Here is a 17111-nt window from a genome sequence, read left to right as displayed (position 1 = left end):
ATTCTGAACATTGTCTGTATAGGATCACTAATTGATCAACAAGAATTGAACCCTTTCCCTTGAAACCTCTGGTTCCACTTGTGGGTCTCCTTTTGCCTGCTGTGCTATTAAGTTAACTAGCTGCTGTGAATAGAACAAGATTCCTGAGTTCCCTGTGAGACCTTGCCTTTTCTCTTGGCAAAAGTGATAATTGCAAGCAGCTACTACCCTTCACTTGTTATAGTTTGGCTAATATGGGATTCAGGTACTGGACAAGGCAGGAGAGGTGATGTGGGCCCTTCTTAGCAACATTGCATGAACATCGTGGGAGTAGGAGGTAGCATGAATTGGACAGGGCAGTGCCAGCATGGAATTTGTGTCATCTCGATGTGTCGACTGGCACCTCCCACACATGGTTAATGCAGGAATATCATCAATGGACAATGTAACGACTGGTATGTAGTGACACAGTTGCCAGGGAAAGAATGCTGTGGGGTTGTATGTTGATGTTATGTTTCTATAGTTATTCTTGTATTTTCAGCTTTGCTAATGGGGCTCAGTCCATATGATCATAATTACATTGCATTGGTCATTAACCCTGGCATAGCAGCTGCCATTATAATAGCACCAAAAGATCAGCCCACAGTATATGAAAATGAAAAAAAGAATGTTGTGGTATCTTTAAGTTTCAACAGTTGGATGCATTGGTTTCATCCCTGACACAGAAGGGTTTTTTTTTTCCTTTATTGCTTCAAGGATTAATAATGCTAATAATACTCTTTTTCCTATGTGCTCAAAATGCTTCACATTCATTATCTCAATAATGCCTATAAGATAGAGCAATATCATTGTCATTCCTAAAGGTAAGAGATGTCTCTGAGAGAAAGAGACATACTTGAGGCCATCCAGTGACCTAACCAAGGATTTTAGGTTCACAGTTTTTGTTTTAACTACTACAGCATACCAGTTGTTTTTAATATAACAGCGGAATCCATTTATCAGGGAAAGGTGCACTAAAATGTTCTAAATACACATCAGTGTATAGACCCAAACTCTTCTGAATATGTTGATCAAGTATATTTTATTTACTTACCAGATAGTGTATGATGTGTGCACATGTATGAATGTATGGTAAAACCCAACTTTTACCCATGGTAACAGTTACCAAAGTGACTATTACTGTTCTCCTGGGATAAAGATCATAAAAGGGCTTTTGTGTCTGAGCGTGGGCAGCATGTTTGCTCAACAAAATCAGTTCCTGATATGAACTCTCATGACAAAATATTGGGGTTTTCCTCAATAAAAACACCACTAAAAGACATATGGATCACATGCAGCTGCTAAATAATATGCAATTATTACATTAAAAATAATCCTCTGGAAAGGCCATTATTTTCTCCCCTATTTTACTGGGAAACCCACCAGCTTCTCCTTAATTTATGTTGGAGTAGATGTTAGAACTCCAGCCTGCAGCAGGTCCAAAATTTGGATTTAAGCAATGCCAGGTGAAGATTCAGTCTATGTATTACTACTCACTTCTGGCAAAAGGAAGCAACTATGGGGCAACCAGCCAGATCATCAAAGAAGCCACTGGAAAACAACAGGTAGAGTATCAAGTGATACTGACCAACTATAAAAACCTTCCAGTCCAGTTACTCATGGATTTTATCAGAGGGTACAGTTTCTGTTCCGTCTAGCAGTCCTGGTTTTATAGGAGAGTCTTGTAATAATAATAGTGTGGAGAAATTTGAAGCTTTTATGAATTTCTGAATAAGGTAACTATAGCGTAGTGGTTAAGTGCCTGGGCTGCAAATCAGCACTCTGCTGGTTAGAATCCCACCACTGCTGTGAGCTCAGTAGGTGGCCTTGGGTAAACCACTCCTCTCAGCTCCAGCTCTCCAGCTGTATTGTGGGATTGACAATAACAATGACTTTGTTCACCACTGTGATTGGGGCACTAATCTGTCTAGAAGAGGGGTATATAAGCACAGTTGTTATAACTACAAAATGAACTCAGTAAACATACTCATTCTGTGGCAATAAGTCTGTAATTACCACATTCTGAGATAGTGGATATATTATATGTGGATATATGTTAACCTGTAAACAAACAAATGCACGTAGAAAGCTAACTTTAGTGGCAATTTTTAAAAATCAGGCAAGCTAAAAGTAATATCCTTTGGTTGACAGAGTTTTTTATAATGCTGCAAATCATGGACACAGAAATATGGTAAGGTGTACTGTTCTGTTGGTAACTAACAATACTATCCTAATTTAATTTTAATTTATTGTATTTATATTCCGCCCTCCCCGCTTTCGCAGACTCAACCATGTAGTACCTTTCTTAGCTCACTGACTTCAATGGACTTATAAGGATGGCACTGTAATTCACTTAGTATTTTTACTGTCTTTTTTCTTCTTGGAGAAGCAAGACAAAAGGGTGGCATGTTACCATTAAATATTGTTACCAGAACTGCTATTTTATGGGGGAAATTAGCAAGCAGTTCGGCTGGAGCTAGCTTGGATCCTTCACCAATGTATACCAGAGTCAGTCTTCCAGAGCACTCAGACAAGAAAGAGGAGGCTAATATTCAAATAAATAATGTTTACTGAAGATGTTGCGTGAGCCTACAATAACACACATACATCGAACATACAAGAACTCAGAAATAAAGGTTGGAAAGAGTTACAGACATTTGTATTAGCAGGTTCCCACTTGAGATCGATGGCAGAGGGGCGATACGTTACCTGATCATGGCAAGAAGCAGAGATTCCAGCAGTGGGGGGGGGGGGGGGCGATGTACAGTGCCTGCACTATATACGCAGAGGGTCTATCTAGGTCAGGGATGGAGTGCACACCTCATGTCAGGCAGAGCCTGCTTAAATAGCCGAAATGTCTTGAGGCAGGGCCCTTGGGGCCACCTCGGAGATGGTTCTCAGGATGTTTTTACAAAAGATGTGATGGGCACATACTGAGGATCTGATGGGCCACTTTAGAGTCTGATTGTGTAGTGGTGACACCCTTGGGGACGGGACAAAAGGAAGGGAAGGAGTGCTGGGCGGGTTGATTGAATCTAACAGGGGGCCAGATTGCTCTTAATGGGATCGGCTTGGAATGTCGATGTTCGATGGGTGTATTGATATGAGTCCATTATTTGTTTTGTTCAGCCAGTACGTCTCTTCCGTCCCAGGGCTGCGGCCAGCGATCTGCATATCAAGGCAAGGCATGGCCTAGGACATGACAGGAGTCTTGTGGTGATATGTCGGACTCAGGGAAAGCTGTCCATAGTAACTGCCTCTGCCCTGAGAACATGGCTGCCTTCTGGTTAGCTGCGCATTCGTGGGCTCGCTGGCATGCTGCTCTAGGTTGTATGGTGGACCCAGGGCCTTCCTGTGGCAGCTTCTCTGCTGGCGTGGGCCAGGGGGTGCCCAGCCCGTCTCACAGAATTCTCCTTGCTTGTGCGTCATTGCTAGCTGCCGGGTCCATGGCCCAAGGTAAAGTTCATGTCCAGCAACTGGTCTTAGGGCGAGAGAGAGAGAGAGAGTCCATAATCCAGGGAGGCAGGAAGCAGGCACAAGTGGCAGGATCCCTGATTCAGGAAGGCAGAAGACAGGCACAGAAAACAGAATCCATAATTCAGGAGGGGGAGGCTGGCAACAATATGCTATTAATGTGTAACTGATTATACCTATTTGTTTGTTTCAGGTTGACATGAAGACATATTGAAAAATGAATGGATGAAGCTGTTAGAAAGCATGGCATAGGAAAGAGAATTTTGTTGAATCCAGGTATCAGTGAAGGAAAATATCAAATTATCATATGCTGATAGTGGATAAAACAGAAAACAAGAAACATCAGCATGTAATAAGGCACAATGAACAGTGCAATCCTAAACAAATTTACAACTTTCTATGCCCACTGACTTCAGTGGACTGCACTGTGAATAGCTGAAGCTTTTGAATGACATGAAAAACCTACCTACCATCAGAATCCCATGTAATTTTAACAAAGTATATAATCTAAAGAAGGAATTAAATATAAAAAAATGTACTACATTTGAAAACAACCGATCACAACTCTACAAAAACTGACCAAAGATGCTACAACTAGTGAGAGAACTTTCAGCAAGCCATGCAGATGTTCATCAGCCACTTCTTTCTCTTCATCTTCTCCCCCCTACCACTTGTAAGTTGATAGGAGCTGAATCTGAGAGCAACCAGATGACCTGCAGACTAGCGAAAGAACAACAATTTATCAAGAACTACGACCCCAGTTTCAGTTTAGTGGCATGAAAATTACACAGCTATTATTAAACTATCAAGGGAAAAGATGCCCCCCCTCTCCGTTCCACAAATCTAACAAACTGATACGTTCAGGCCTCATATTTTGTATTTGGTCTCCTAAATGGATTGATTATTGTACATGTTTGTCATTCTTTGAATTACTGTTTTTCTTCTTTCTACCACAAAAAGGCTTAACTTCTTTTTCTTCTCATTACTCATGTGTTATAGCAAATTAATGTTTTGCATTCTCCTTTTTCTCATTTGCTATCACACATAAGGTAAAAGTAGTCCCCTGTGCAAGCACTGAGTCATTACTGACCCATGGGGGGGACGTCACATCACGACGTTTTCTTGGCAGATTTTTTATGGGATGGTTTGCCATTGCCTTCCCCAGTCATCTACACTTTACCCCCAGGAAACTAGGTACTCATTTTACCGACCTCGGAAGGATGGAAGGCTGAGTCAACCTTGAGCTGGCTGCCTGAACCTGGCTTCTGCCAGGATCGAACTCAGGTCGTGAGCAGAGCTTGGGCTGCGGTACTGCAGCTTACCACTCTGTACCACGGGGCTCTATTGCTATCACACATACCATTATTAAAAATTCTGCTCAAAAAGAGGACTCATCTATAGAGGCAAGTTTTGATTATATTATGAGAACATAATCACTAATTAATGCTACTGTTATGATAGATTTAGTTTGTTTCATATTATTTTGTTACTTAAATGAAGAATGTGTGGACACTGTACAGATAGGAAGACACAGCTCTGCTAACACACAATATAATGACAAATTAAGAGGACAAATGTAACAAAATTAGGAAGAGAGGGGAAAGTAAGATGTACTTTCAGTCACTATTTGTGAGAGAGTTTGTGTCCATGCTGAGTGTGACAGGCTCCCATAAATCCATCAAGGGGCCACACAGCCTCTTAAGATTTGGAGGAAGTGGGCTCTTTTAATATATAAAACAGTCTACAAGATCTGATTCAAGGAATGTTCAACATTACAGACAGCCAATAAGTAAAGATGAGCTGTTCCCTGAAGTTATTGGCCTGAAGATGCCAAGACTATATTTTGCATAAATATATTGAAGAGGCCATTTTTGAAGATGAGAAGAGATGGCATCATGTGAAGTTTAAATACCTCTTCACAACACTCTGAGAAAGAGATATACAGGTAATACAGCAGCTTACTGCTGCTACAGGCAGTGCTCAGAATTTTTGAATAAACATTACAACCAAGTAATGTGCCTCTACAACAACAGTTATGAACGGTTTACTGCATATGTTAGTCCACGGATACCTCCAGAGCCATCCTCGAGCTGACAGCTTTACAAAATTAGAAAGTATCAGTACCAAATTTGGGCTCCATGAATTTATCCACTCAGCCACTTTTCAGAAATTCGATGGGTGGACCAAACCCAACTCCCCCCTACTACAGCCATATCCTACATGGCTTTTGTCCATGAAGATCCTATGACCCTACCCCAGTATAACCTTTTTGGGTGGCCAAAGGGGGCCCCCTTCCTCCCATTTTTCAGCAGTGGAAAAGCTGGCTCGATCCACCTCAGTATGTTCAATGGTTGAAGAAGCGCTAAGTTGAGATTTGGATACAGCCAAGTATTTTCCGTTACCGAAATCCGCTTTCAACATTACCATTGTCTTACCAGACACTTCCCAGAGAATGCTTCCACTGGCAGCAGCTTATGGAAGCAGCTTATGGAAATGTCAACTATCTAAGATTCCTGTTCTTGCATTACTGGTGAATTGGAGAAGATGAAAAGGCATACATGATTCCAATGTTTTCATTTTCATTTATGGGAAATATGAAATATCTTTTCATATTTGGGGTAGGTTGAAGTGACACAGTATGCCCATGCAGCCTGAACTATTTAAGAATCTATAATCCTAGAGTCTTTATCTACAGACATCTACCTCTTTGATTAACTGAGGGCAAATTTTAAATGTTAATTAAAACTCTGATTATTCACACATTCAACTAGAGTGACAATGGTAATCATATTTACTAGTATGCAAACCCCATAGAATTTAAGGGAATTATTTTTGAGTAAAGATTTTCAGAATTAAGCTGCACATCTTGATCCTTTATTTTAATACTCTGGAGCACAGCTGCTCCTGTGCATGAGCTATGGGGGTGCATGGTCCTTCTACCTTCTGTAATGGGCATTCTTAGTTACTCTTTCAGAAGGTATGAAGTAGAACATGATTTGACTCCTTTGCCTCTTTTCACTCCATGAACCCCTTTGCTTAGATCTCCCCACCAGTATCTGTGTCTATGTACCCAATTAAGGAGGCCAGTAATATCTCCAGTTCTGCATTGCTTTGTTAATGATATTCAGGTCAACTAACTTTATGACCCCAAATAGGATCTCTCTTTAGCCCTTTTCTAGAGGAAGGCTGGAATCTATCTTATTTGGGCTAGAGGCCCTGCTGAGGGAGGAACAGGTGCAGTAGCACCTTCTATAATGTGGTTTCTTATAAAGTCATTTTATTATGGCAAAGAGTCCAGTAGCACCTTTAAGAACTGTGGTTCTCAAAAGCTTATACTAAAGTTGGTTAGTCTTAAAGGTGCTACTAGAGTCTTTGCCGTTTTGCTACTACAGACTAACACAGCTAACTCCTCTGGATCTACAACCATTTTATTATAGTACTCCATCCTGGGTGTAATTTTTAAAAAAATTAATTGGCAGGAGGGCAGGGGCAGGGTGGCAGTTCTGCAACAAGATCGGCCCAGCTGGAAATAAATATGGTCAGGATGAAAGTAATGCAGTACAACTGCATGTGGAATGACGACCACTCCCTTGCACCCTGGAGATCTATAAAAGATTGCACAACTAAAACACACGGGCGTCCGAGCTGCAGCCACAGTTTTCCTAAGAGGAAGAATCAATAAAGAACCTGGAGAGACTTCCTAGGATGCTCCAATATAGAAACCTAACAGAGGCTGGTAAATTGCCACCTCATATGTCACTCATACATGGCAATACTGTAAACGCATCTCCATTTAAACCAGTGCTATCAACACCTCTTACAGAGAGCTGTTTCAGTTAATTATTCATCCAGCCTCTTCTTGAAAACTGCCAGTGGTGAGCTCCCCTTCACTGGCAGTTTTCAAGAAGAGGCTGGATTAATATTTGTCAGAGATGCTTTAGGCTCATCCTGCATTGGGCAGGGGGTTGAACTAGAAGGTCTGTACAGCCCCTTCCAACTCTGATTCTGTACATAAGAACATAAGCAAAGCCATGTTGGATCAGGCCAGTGGCCCATCCAGTCCAACATTCTGTCACACACAGTGGCTAGAAATCCAGTGCCATCTAAAGGACTGTCAGTGAGGCCAGGACACCAGAAGCCCTCCCACTGCCTTCCTTCCAGCACCAAGACAACAGAGCACCACCTCCCCACAAAGAGAATACCATCTATCTCCTGTGGCTAATAGCCACTGATGGACCTCTGCTCCATATATTTGTCCAGTCCCCTCTTGAAGCTGGCAATGCTTGTAGCTGCCACCACCTCCTGTGGCAACGAATTCCATGTGTTTATCACCCTTTGTGTAAAGTAGTATTTTCTTCTATCTGTTCTAACCCGACTGCTCAATAATTTCATAGAGTGCCCACGAGTTCTTGTATTGTGAGAAAGGGAGAAAAACACATCTTTCTCGACCTTCTCTAACCCGTGCATTATCTTGTAAACCTCTATCATGTCTCCCCTCAGTCGTCTTTTCTCCAGGCTAAAGAGCCCCAAGCGCCTCAATCTTTCCTCATAGGGAAAGTGTTCCAACCCTTTAATCATTTTAGTTGCCCTTCTCTGTACTTTTTCCAGTGCTATGATATCTTTTTTAAGGTGTGGCGACCAGAACTGTACACAGTACTCCAAATGAGGCCTCACCATCGATTTATACAAAGGCATTATGATACCGGCTGATTTGTTTTCAATCCCTTTCCTAATAACCCCTAGCATAGCATTAGCTTTTTTTATGGCAGTCGCACACTGTGCTGACGTTTTTAGTGAGTTATCTATCATGACTCCAAGATCTCTCTCTTGGTCAGTCTCCGCCAGTTCAGACCCCATCAACTTGTATTTATATTTTGGATTTTTGGTTCCAATGTGCATTACTTTGCACTTGGCTACATTGAACCTCATTTGCCACATGGATGCCCACTCTTCTAGCCTCGACAGATCCCTTTGGAGTGCCTCACAATCCTCTCTGGCTTTCACCACCCTGAACAATTTCGTGTCATCTGCAAATTTAGCCACTTCACTGCTTAATCCCAATTCCAAATCATTAATAAACAAGTTAAAAAGCATTGGACCCAATACCGACCCCTGTGGCACCCCACTGCTCACCACCCTCCACTGTGAGAAGTGCCCGTTTATGCTCACTCTCTGTTTCCTATTAATTAGCCAGTTTTCGATCCACAAGAGGACTTGGCCCTTTATCCCATAGCTACTGAGCTTACTTTCTGGAAGTCAAGATAAACAATATCTATCGGGTCTCCCTTGTCCACTTGTTTGTTCACTCCCTCAAAGAACTCTAACAGATTGGTGAGACAAGATCTTCCCTTACAGAACCCATGCTGAGTTTTCCTCATCAGCTTTTGGTCATCAATGTGCCCACTAATTTTATTTTTGATAATAGTTTCCACCAACTTACCCGGTATTGACGTCAGGCTGACTGGCCTGTAATTTCCCGGATCTCCCCTGGAACCTTTTTTAAAGATGGGGACAACATTAGCTACCTTCCAGTCCTCAGGAACAGATGCAGAGTTTAATGACAGATTACATATTTTTGTGAGGAGATCTACAAGTTCACACTTGAGTTCTTTCAGAACTCTTGGATGTATGCCATCTGGGCCCGGTGATTTATCATTTTAAATTATCTAGCAGTCGCATAACCTCCTCTCTCGTCACCTCAATGTGACTCAGGTCTTTCAAAACCCCTCCCAAAGTCAGTGCTTCCGGAGTGGGCATGCACTTCTTATCTTCCACAGTGAAGACAGAAGCAAAGAACGCATTCAGCTTCTCGGCCATTTCCCTATCACCCTTTAGTAATCCTTTTACGCCTTGGTCATCCAAGGGCCCCACGGCCTCCCTAGCTGGTTTCCTACTTCTAATATATTTAAAGAATTGTTTATTGTTTTTCTTTATGTTCTTTGCAATATGCTCCTCATATTCCCTTTTTGCCTGTCTGATCACAGACTTGCACTTTTTTTGCCACAGCTTATGCTCCTTTTTATCAACCTCACTCCGACTAGTTTTCCACTGCCTAAAAGAATCCTTTTTACCTTTTACAGCTTCTATTACATTGCTTGTTAACCATGCTGGCCTTTTCCTAAACCTATTTGTGCCTTTCCTAACCAGCGGTATATATTTAATTTGAGCTTCCAGGATTGTAGTTTTAAATAGTCTCCAAGATTCCCCAAGTGTTTTGACCTTTTTTACTGTAACCCTTCCCCCCCCGCCCAAAAAAACAAACCCAGTGTTAAAGGAGATATTATTGCACTGAGGTTAGCTTTTCTTTTACTAGAAGAAAAGAATCCGGAAAAGAAAAATGTTCAGAGCATTTCTCCGAACACTAACAATGCATCCCCAAGAGCGCTTTCCTGAGAGTAAGGCCCACTGGATAGCCTTCAGTAAGATTCCGAGTAAACTTTTTAAGGATTGCATTGAAGGTAGAATTAGCCAATATGATGACCTTGTCTCTTTATTAACTAATGCCAATATTAACACTAACAAAGCAAATCCAAAACGGTATTAACCCGGCCACCTACAGCCGCAGCGAGGGCTTCTCGTGAAGCTGCCACCTCCCCGAGTACATCCGTACTATAGCTTCGAAAAAGATGATCTGAGCACGCGCGGAAGCCGGTTTTGGCAACCTGCCCACCGGGATATTCCTCCTGCCTCCCTGTACTTTTTTTAACCATGCCGCTGGAGGCGGGGCAAGCGGTGACGCTAGCGCGCCTACCTAGAGGATCTCGCGAGACAAGCCTGCTCTCCCGCCCGCCCCTTGACGGGACAGGACAGGATCTTTCGAGATCTCTCGCCTCCGCCGCCGCCTGTTCGCCCGCTCTTCTTTCCCGTTGTGGGGAGCAGCGCGCCGCCGCCGCCGCCGCCCATTTAAACAGTCCGACTTGGCCGCGCTCACTCGAGCGGAGGGAGGGTCGGAGGCGGACGGGACGGCCTCTCACAGCGCAGCTCTGTCCCCGTCGCCCCCACCCGCTCGTCCTCTTTCTTTCCCGTCCAGCACCGGCTCCGAGCTTCGCCCTTTCCTTTGGCCCCCGCACCGCTCCCTCTCGCAGTATGTCTGTGGTGGGGATCGATTTCGGCTTCCAGAGCTGTTATGTGGCTGTGGCCCGCGCGGGCGGCATCGAGACCATCGCCAACGAGTACAGCGACCGGTGCACCCCGTGAGTAACGGGCACTGGGACGGCTGAGGGACCGGGGTGGGTGGGTGGGTTGTCGGCAGAGAGAAAGGGAAACGAAGGGGAGCGCCAGAGACTTGGAAGGGAGACGAGGAAGGGGGCATAATAGCGAACTTTTCAGCCAAAATCACACTAAGGCAAGTTTTTAAAGAAAGGAACTGCCACAGATCCTGTTTTTTTCCATGTTGGTTGGTTGGTTGGTGGGGCAGGTGGCTTTTCACACCGAAAGGCAAAATCATTGGCGGCTGTAGGCTTAATCAGTGAGTAATAGAAGGCGCCGCACATTGGAGAGGAAGGAAGTGCCCTTCCCCCACGTGGGTGAACCTGGGAAAAGATGGTGAACGATTCAGCATAGTCTGTGCACGTTAGTTTGGGGAATGTTCCCAACAAGGAGAGGGTGGGGACATAGCTCCTTTTAAGTGTGTAGTGCTCTGCGTTTGTTGAAGTATACATCCAGTGATTGGGAAGTAACCATTTATTTATATCCAGCTTTCTCTCCTAGTAGGGACCCAAATGGACTTATTTTAAAAAAGGCACAAGCATGGAGGGAGAGGGCTTCTGAATACAGAGCATGTCTGTCTCTGCTTGTGGATCTTCCCCTAGCTCTTGGCTATGGCTGAAGCCACTTATGGTTCTGGTCAAGCCCAAGCTTTTAAGTACTATAACAGAGCAGAAACAAACTCAGCCAGGTCTTACACAGTTGCTAGTCAGCTATTTTTTTTAATTCAATTTATATTCTGCCCTCCCTGCATCAGCAGGCTCTGGGCAGATTACATTTAATACAGTAGTATAAAATATATATAACTTTAAAACCAATAAAGCTCCTTAAATATTTAAAAACACACAACAGAACAATGCAGCAGCAGATTTTAAGGACATATAGCAGCAGATTTCTCCAGCGACCACCACCTAACCACCTTCAGAAATATTTGGCAAAGGCTAGGTGGTAGGCACCCTTTGTAGGGGCACAGCTTCCTCTAGGTGGCCAGCAGGGAGGCCCAGGGGCATCAACCATACGCCTGGCAGAACAGCTCTGTCTTGTAGACCCAGCGGAAAGATAGCAGATCCGTCCAGGCCCTGATCTCTTTAGACAGAGCATTCCACCAGGTTGGAGCCAGGACCGAGAAGGCCCTGGCTCTGGTCGACGCTAGACGGGCCTCCCTGGAGCCAGGGACCAGTAACAACTGTTTGTCACTAGATCGAAGCATCCTACGGGACTCATATAGGAAGAGGCGGTCCCGTAGATACACCGGACCCAGACCACATAGGGCTTTATAGGTTAATACCAGAACCTTGAATCAGATCCGGTACTCCACTGGTAACCAATGCAGCTGATGCAATGCCAGTGTTACGTGTGCAATAAAAAGCTAGCACTGTCTTCCCTCTTTAATGCATTAAAAGACTTCAGTTGCAAAAATCTTGTGGTGTTTAAGAATATATTAGTAGTTATTTTTGTTACTTGTCCTGAAATCATTTGCAAATGAACAGTTAACCCATTATCAGGATTAAGCTTGACATTCTTAGGTGTGTACCTGTTTTTTGCACATGGCATTTTGCTTAACCATGATATTCATGTCTGCCATACACTATTTCTGCTGCAAAAAAATAGTGAATTAGCCACCCACTGTGTTAATCTTTTGTGGAACAAGTAAACCGGAGTTTAATCATACATTAAAGGCTAAAAAGGTTTTATTCTAGTAAAAATTTTCATGAAATGCTAACCACTTCATCAGATGCAAATAGTTGGTCCTCACTAAGCAGCCAAGTGTTAGATTAATATCACCAATACCATTCTTGATTACAAACGTGTTATAAGTTATTGGGCAGAATTTTAAATTTTCTCTATTAGATGGAGCATTTTATATATAAAACTAAATTTGCAGGCCTTGATATTAATGAGTTAGCAGAAGGTTTCAGTCACGGAATGTTTTTACAGATACTTCTTTACAAAATCCACTGCTTACAGTACTAGTCATTTCTATTCGTACATGTTACATGTTCTGTCCTAACAACATCATTGTTTAGGGTGTCTGGGCAAGGGTGGTGGTGCAGTATTAAAGATAGGATTGAATTTTACAAGCTGTGAAATGTATTAAATATCAATAAAATATATTAAAGTATCAGTATTGATTAGTTTTATCCTATTCTATTAAACCGCTTCTGTTCGAGGAAGGCTACACACTTAATTAGAGTGGTAGGATACAACCCACTGCTTTCAATTTGTTAATGTTTCTTCTTTTAATCAAACCCTTTAGTGTTTTCATTCAGGAGCCATATCTTCCCTGAATGAAAACACATTAAATCCTGGCGGAAGCTGGGTTTAGGTAGCCGTCTCAAGGTTGACTTAGCCTTCCATCCTTCCAAGGTCAGTAAAATGAGAACCCAGTTTCCTGAGGGTAAAGTGTAGATGACTGGAGATGGCAATGGCAAACCACCCCGTAAAAAATCTGCCAAGAAAACGTCATGATGCAACGTCCTCACGTGGGTCAGTAATGACTTGATGCTTGCACCTTTACCTATCTGCCCAGCGAACCACCACATTTGGATATTACATATTTTCACTAGGTTCCTGTGGGACAGTGGTGTCCCTTTAGAATATTAATGTAGATTGTGATATTAGCTATGCTTTGAGATAGGCAAAAATGGACAAGAGACAGTTTGATGCCCATCTGAATAAAAGCTGATTGTAAAAATAATCAACATAATTGCATTTCTTACTTAAAATTCCGATTTTTTAAAAAAGCTTCAGCTATAATAAACTTTCTTAAAAATAATAGTCCAGTTGAAAATTAAAGATGGACCTGGATTCACCTGAAGGTTTCTGTGGATGGAAGGAGCTTCCATCAACAGAACACAGCTTCCTTGCCTCTTCCCCCCCCCCCCCCCCGCCCCAAGAGTTGAACATTTTCAATGTTACAAATTTTAACTTGGTAACCAAATATGCTGGGAGTCCTGTTGTAGCTGTGTGTTTTTCACCAAGTGATAAAAATCCTTCTGTTCTCTGCAAAATTGGTTTTCTAATGTCAACTTTTATTTTTTTCCTGCCTTTCAGTTGGTGAAAAATATATGTGCTAAGGTAGCATACGATGTTGCTGTTTGTAGCTCACTTTCTCAAGTATTAGGTATATTAGCAATTGTGCTTCTGCTTAGTAATGTGATAGGCATTTATTCATTTTAATTTATTCATCCATAAATATGCCAAACAATCTAATAGTAAGTTTAAACAGTAATATAGTTTAGAGTTAATAGGGAAAAAATGTATATATTTTTCTCAAAATTTCAGTTTTCTATTTTAAAACCCAATGTTTTCCATTGCTTCAAAATTTCTGCCATTTTATGTTTCTAGTTGGAGGTTTTCCTTAGAAAGGGGGAGTTTTCAGTGCTTCCCCTTATGCACAAAAATTCTACAATGGATGCAAGTATGTAATCTCTTAAAACTTACTATATGGCCTATTAATGAGACCCTGTTTTTCTTTGCAAATAAGAAAACCTGGGGAAACATTTTAATCATTATATGGAGGAGTAGGCAGTTGACTTATTTTGTGGCTTGATACTGGAGTTTCAGCGATTGCTAAATCAACCTAGATATTATCTACTGATCCATCTGCGTGACCTTTTTACTCCTGCTTTATACTTAGAAATGGCTTAATTGCTACAGTTGAGTCAGTATTCTAATACATATTTAGGACTACCTATTGATCAAAGAACATGGAGATTTATCTTCCATCTCATAGAGAGTAATGATCTAACTTGTCCCTTGCTTCTGCATGAGATTGTTTACTTGCACTGAAAAGAAGCACTTTTTAGTATACATGTGCCTCTTCAAAGATTTGCTATGACTGCGCAACTATTTCAGCTTAGAAGCAATATGTTGAGCATCATTTAGTAAAATAGTGGCTGTATAGAGGCTGTAATCCATTTGAAATCAGCGTGTTTTATGCTTACAACAATGTTGATGTCAATTTTTTGGAAGCTTTGTTTTTAATTGCTAATATAAATAGATTTACTCTGGTATAATCCACAAATTGTGGAATCTGTGTGAACAGAGGCATGTATTCTTGGGATAATCTTGGGTGAATAGATAATAAACAAATATGCCGAGATTCAAGCAGAAATGAAGCAACTCTTAAGAGGGCAAGGTGAATACTCAAATAAAATGTGACAATGTATTTATTTAAAACTAACACCAGAGCCCATTATGTGAATAACAATACAATGGGCTCTAGCTGTGGGGACTTGGGAGGGCCACACCAGTGGCATGGCCCTCCCAAGGCTGCACACTGGGCTGCCCTGTCCCACACTCCGGCCTGCTGGGCTGGGCCTTCACAGGCTTTGCCTCCACAGCCCCTCAAAAAATGGGCTTTAGAAAACGGCTCCTGGGCTCCACAGCAGGCTGATTTTGGCCCCAAACAGGTTTCATTTGGCTCACTGTGGAGCACAGGAGCACTCCAGGGCTTGTCATGCTTGCTCAGGGCCTGTTGCGGGGGTGCCACTGCACCAGGCCTTCCCACCACCTCTGCGGCCCCTAAAAAAAAGGCTCTAGAAAAGGGCTCCTGTACTTCGCAGTGGGCCGATTTCAGCTTTAAACAGGCCGAAATCAGCCCAGTGTGGTGTGCACTCCAGGGCCCGTCACGCCACCCTAGCCAGCTTGGGGCCTGCTGTGGGGCTGCTGCAGGCCCCACCCCTCAAAGTGGCATTCCTGCTCCCTCCATGGCACCTCAGAGGCCTGGCACGGGTGGCAGGGAGGCCCGGCCCTCCCAAGGCTCTGCAGCAGCCACAGTGGCACACCGCGCCAACAACTCCTCTTTTATCCTAGTGCAGGCACACCCGCAAGACCCTTAGTGCGCCTGCTCCAGGATAAAAAAGTGAGTTGTCGCCAATTTGGCTTGGCTTTTATGTAGTAGGATATTTCCCACCTTTCCTCCAAAGGTGCTCTGCCTTGAGTCTTGGTGAGATAAATGATATAAATAAAATCACCCTGATTCTTGCCCCCTACCAACTGTTCCTGTCTAAAAATGTAACATCATTTGTAATGTGGTACAGGTACATTACTAATTTGCAGGAGCAGCAAATCTTGAGACTGGGCCATCAATAATTCACTAAATAAAACAATAGGTGAAAGAAAGCCAGGTAATGTGATAGGTAGTATGGTAGCAACTACAACAGATCTAGAGGAATATGGACATAAGGTTTGTTATTATTCTCCTATCCATAAGGTTTTGTTAAAAGACCAAGTTGCATACAGAACACTTGTAAAATTTGCTCCATAGTTGCTGAGTTCAAGGACAGAAGTGATGAAAATATGGGCCCTTCCTTGTTATAGTGTTATGGTCTTGTTAATGAGAAAAACCTGGAAGAATCTTAACGTCCATGTTTGGATAATTTGTAGATAGGTATAAGAGGAAAAGGCAACGAAAGATTGCATCTGCATCCATCCTAACAGAAGATGGGCCAGGTAGGAAGGAGAATTAATTATTATGTCCTCTGTTTTAAAGTTGAGAGTGAAGTATTGTAATTAGAGATGGGCATGAAACAAACCACGGAACAAAATTCTGAACGGAACAGCTGGTTCATTTTCAAAGAAAGGCGTTCCGTGGGTCTGCATTTTTACGGAACAAACAACTTTTCCTACTGCTCCGTTCCATTCCATTGCTGGTTCGGGAAGCCAGACACTTTGCACCGTTCAATCCATCACCCAGGCAACGGAGGCAGTCTTTTGGTTGCCCCCAATCTGAGGCCTCCACTCTTGATCGGCAGCTGTCCCTGCGAACTAGAGAGCTTCCACTCTGGCCCATCCAGCCAGGAAAAGGGCCAGCCCCTCAAAGTAGCTGCCAGCAGACACTCCAGTTTTTGCCACTGCGAAGAGAAAATGACAGGAAAGCGGGGACCTATGGATCATGCCTTTCCCTGGGTTCAATCTCTCTGAAACTTGGGGGATCTTTAAAGGACAGTGAGGACTATGTCCCCTGCAAATTTGGTGGGTATTGGACATTGGAAAATTCTTGTTTAGTTTGGCTGTGAGCTTGAAGGTGCCTGTTCTGGGCTACCTCGAACTGGTTAAGAACTGGCTCACGTTTGGCTAATTCATGGTTCGTGTTCCGTGAAAATAAACAAACCATGAATCTTGTGGTTCGTTTTTTTCCCGTTCTGTGCCCATGTCTAATTGTAATTCATAACTCAGCCAGTTGATAGACTTCTCAGCCAGCTCTTCCTTCTGGATGGAAATTCCATTTTAAAGGCTTTAGAGTACAATTAAACCACTTCATTACATTTATTTTTACAATTTGTGATGAGGAATGGACTCTGTTTCAAATAACATGGAAGTACACTCCATGCCTAAATTGCTTACTCTTTTTAAGTAGTAAATAATAACAGGCGATGCAATAGAGATTTATGAACAATTGAAGCAAT

The 17111-nt window shown here is 42.7% G+C and overlaps 1 protein-coding gene across 1 annotated transcript in view; it reads left to right on the top strand.

Moving 5' to 3' along the window:
- The first annotated feature begins 10295 nt into the window (after nt 1-10295).
- HSPA4 (heat shock protein family A (Hsp70) member 4) overlaps nt 10296-17111 on the top strand; it is a 43751-nt gene continuing 36935 nt past the window's right edge. Inside the window, exon 1 of the mRNA XM_054976026.1 lies at nt 10296-10685. Within this exon, the coding sequence (XP_054832001.1) occupies nt 10579-10685 (107 nt within the window). The 5' untranslated portion in view covers nt 10296-10578. The remainder of the gene's footprint in view (nt 10686-17111) is intronic.

Source organism: Eublepharis macularius, chromosome 4 (assembly GCF_028583425.1).
Source record: "Eublepharis macularius isolate TG4126 chromosome 4, MPM_Emac_v1.0, whole genome shotgun sequence".
In the NCBI taxonomy this organism is placed as follows: domain Eukaryota; kingdom Metazoa; phylum Chordata; class Lepidosauria; order Squamata; family Eublepharidae; genus Eublepharis; species Eublepharis macularius.
This window is presented reverse-complemented; position numbering and strand designations above follow the sequence as displayed.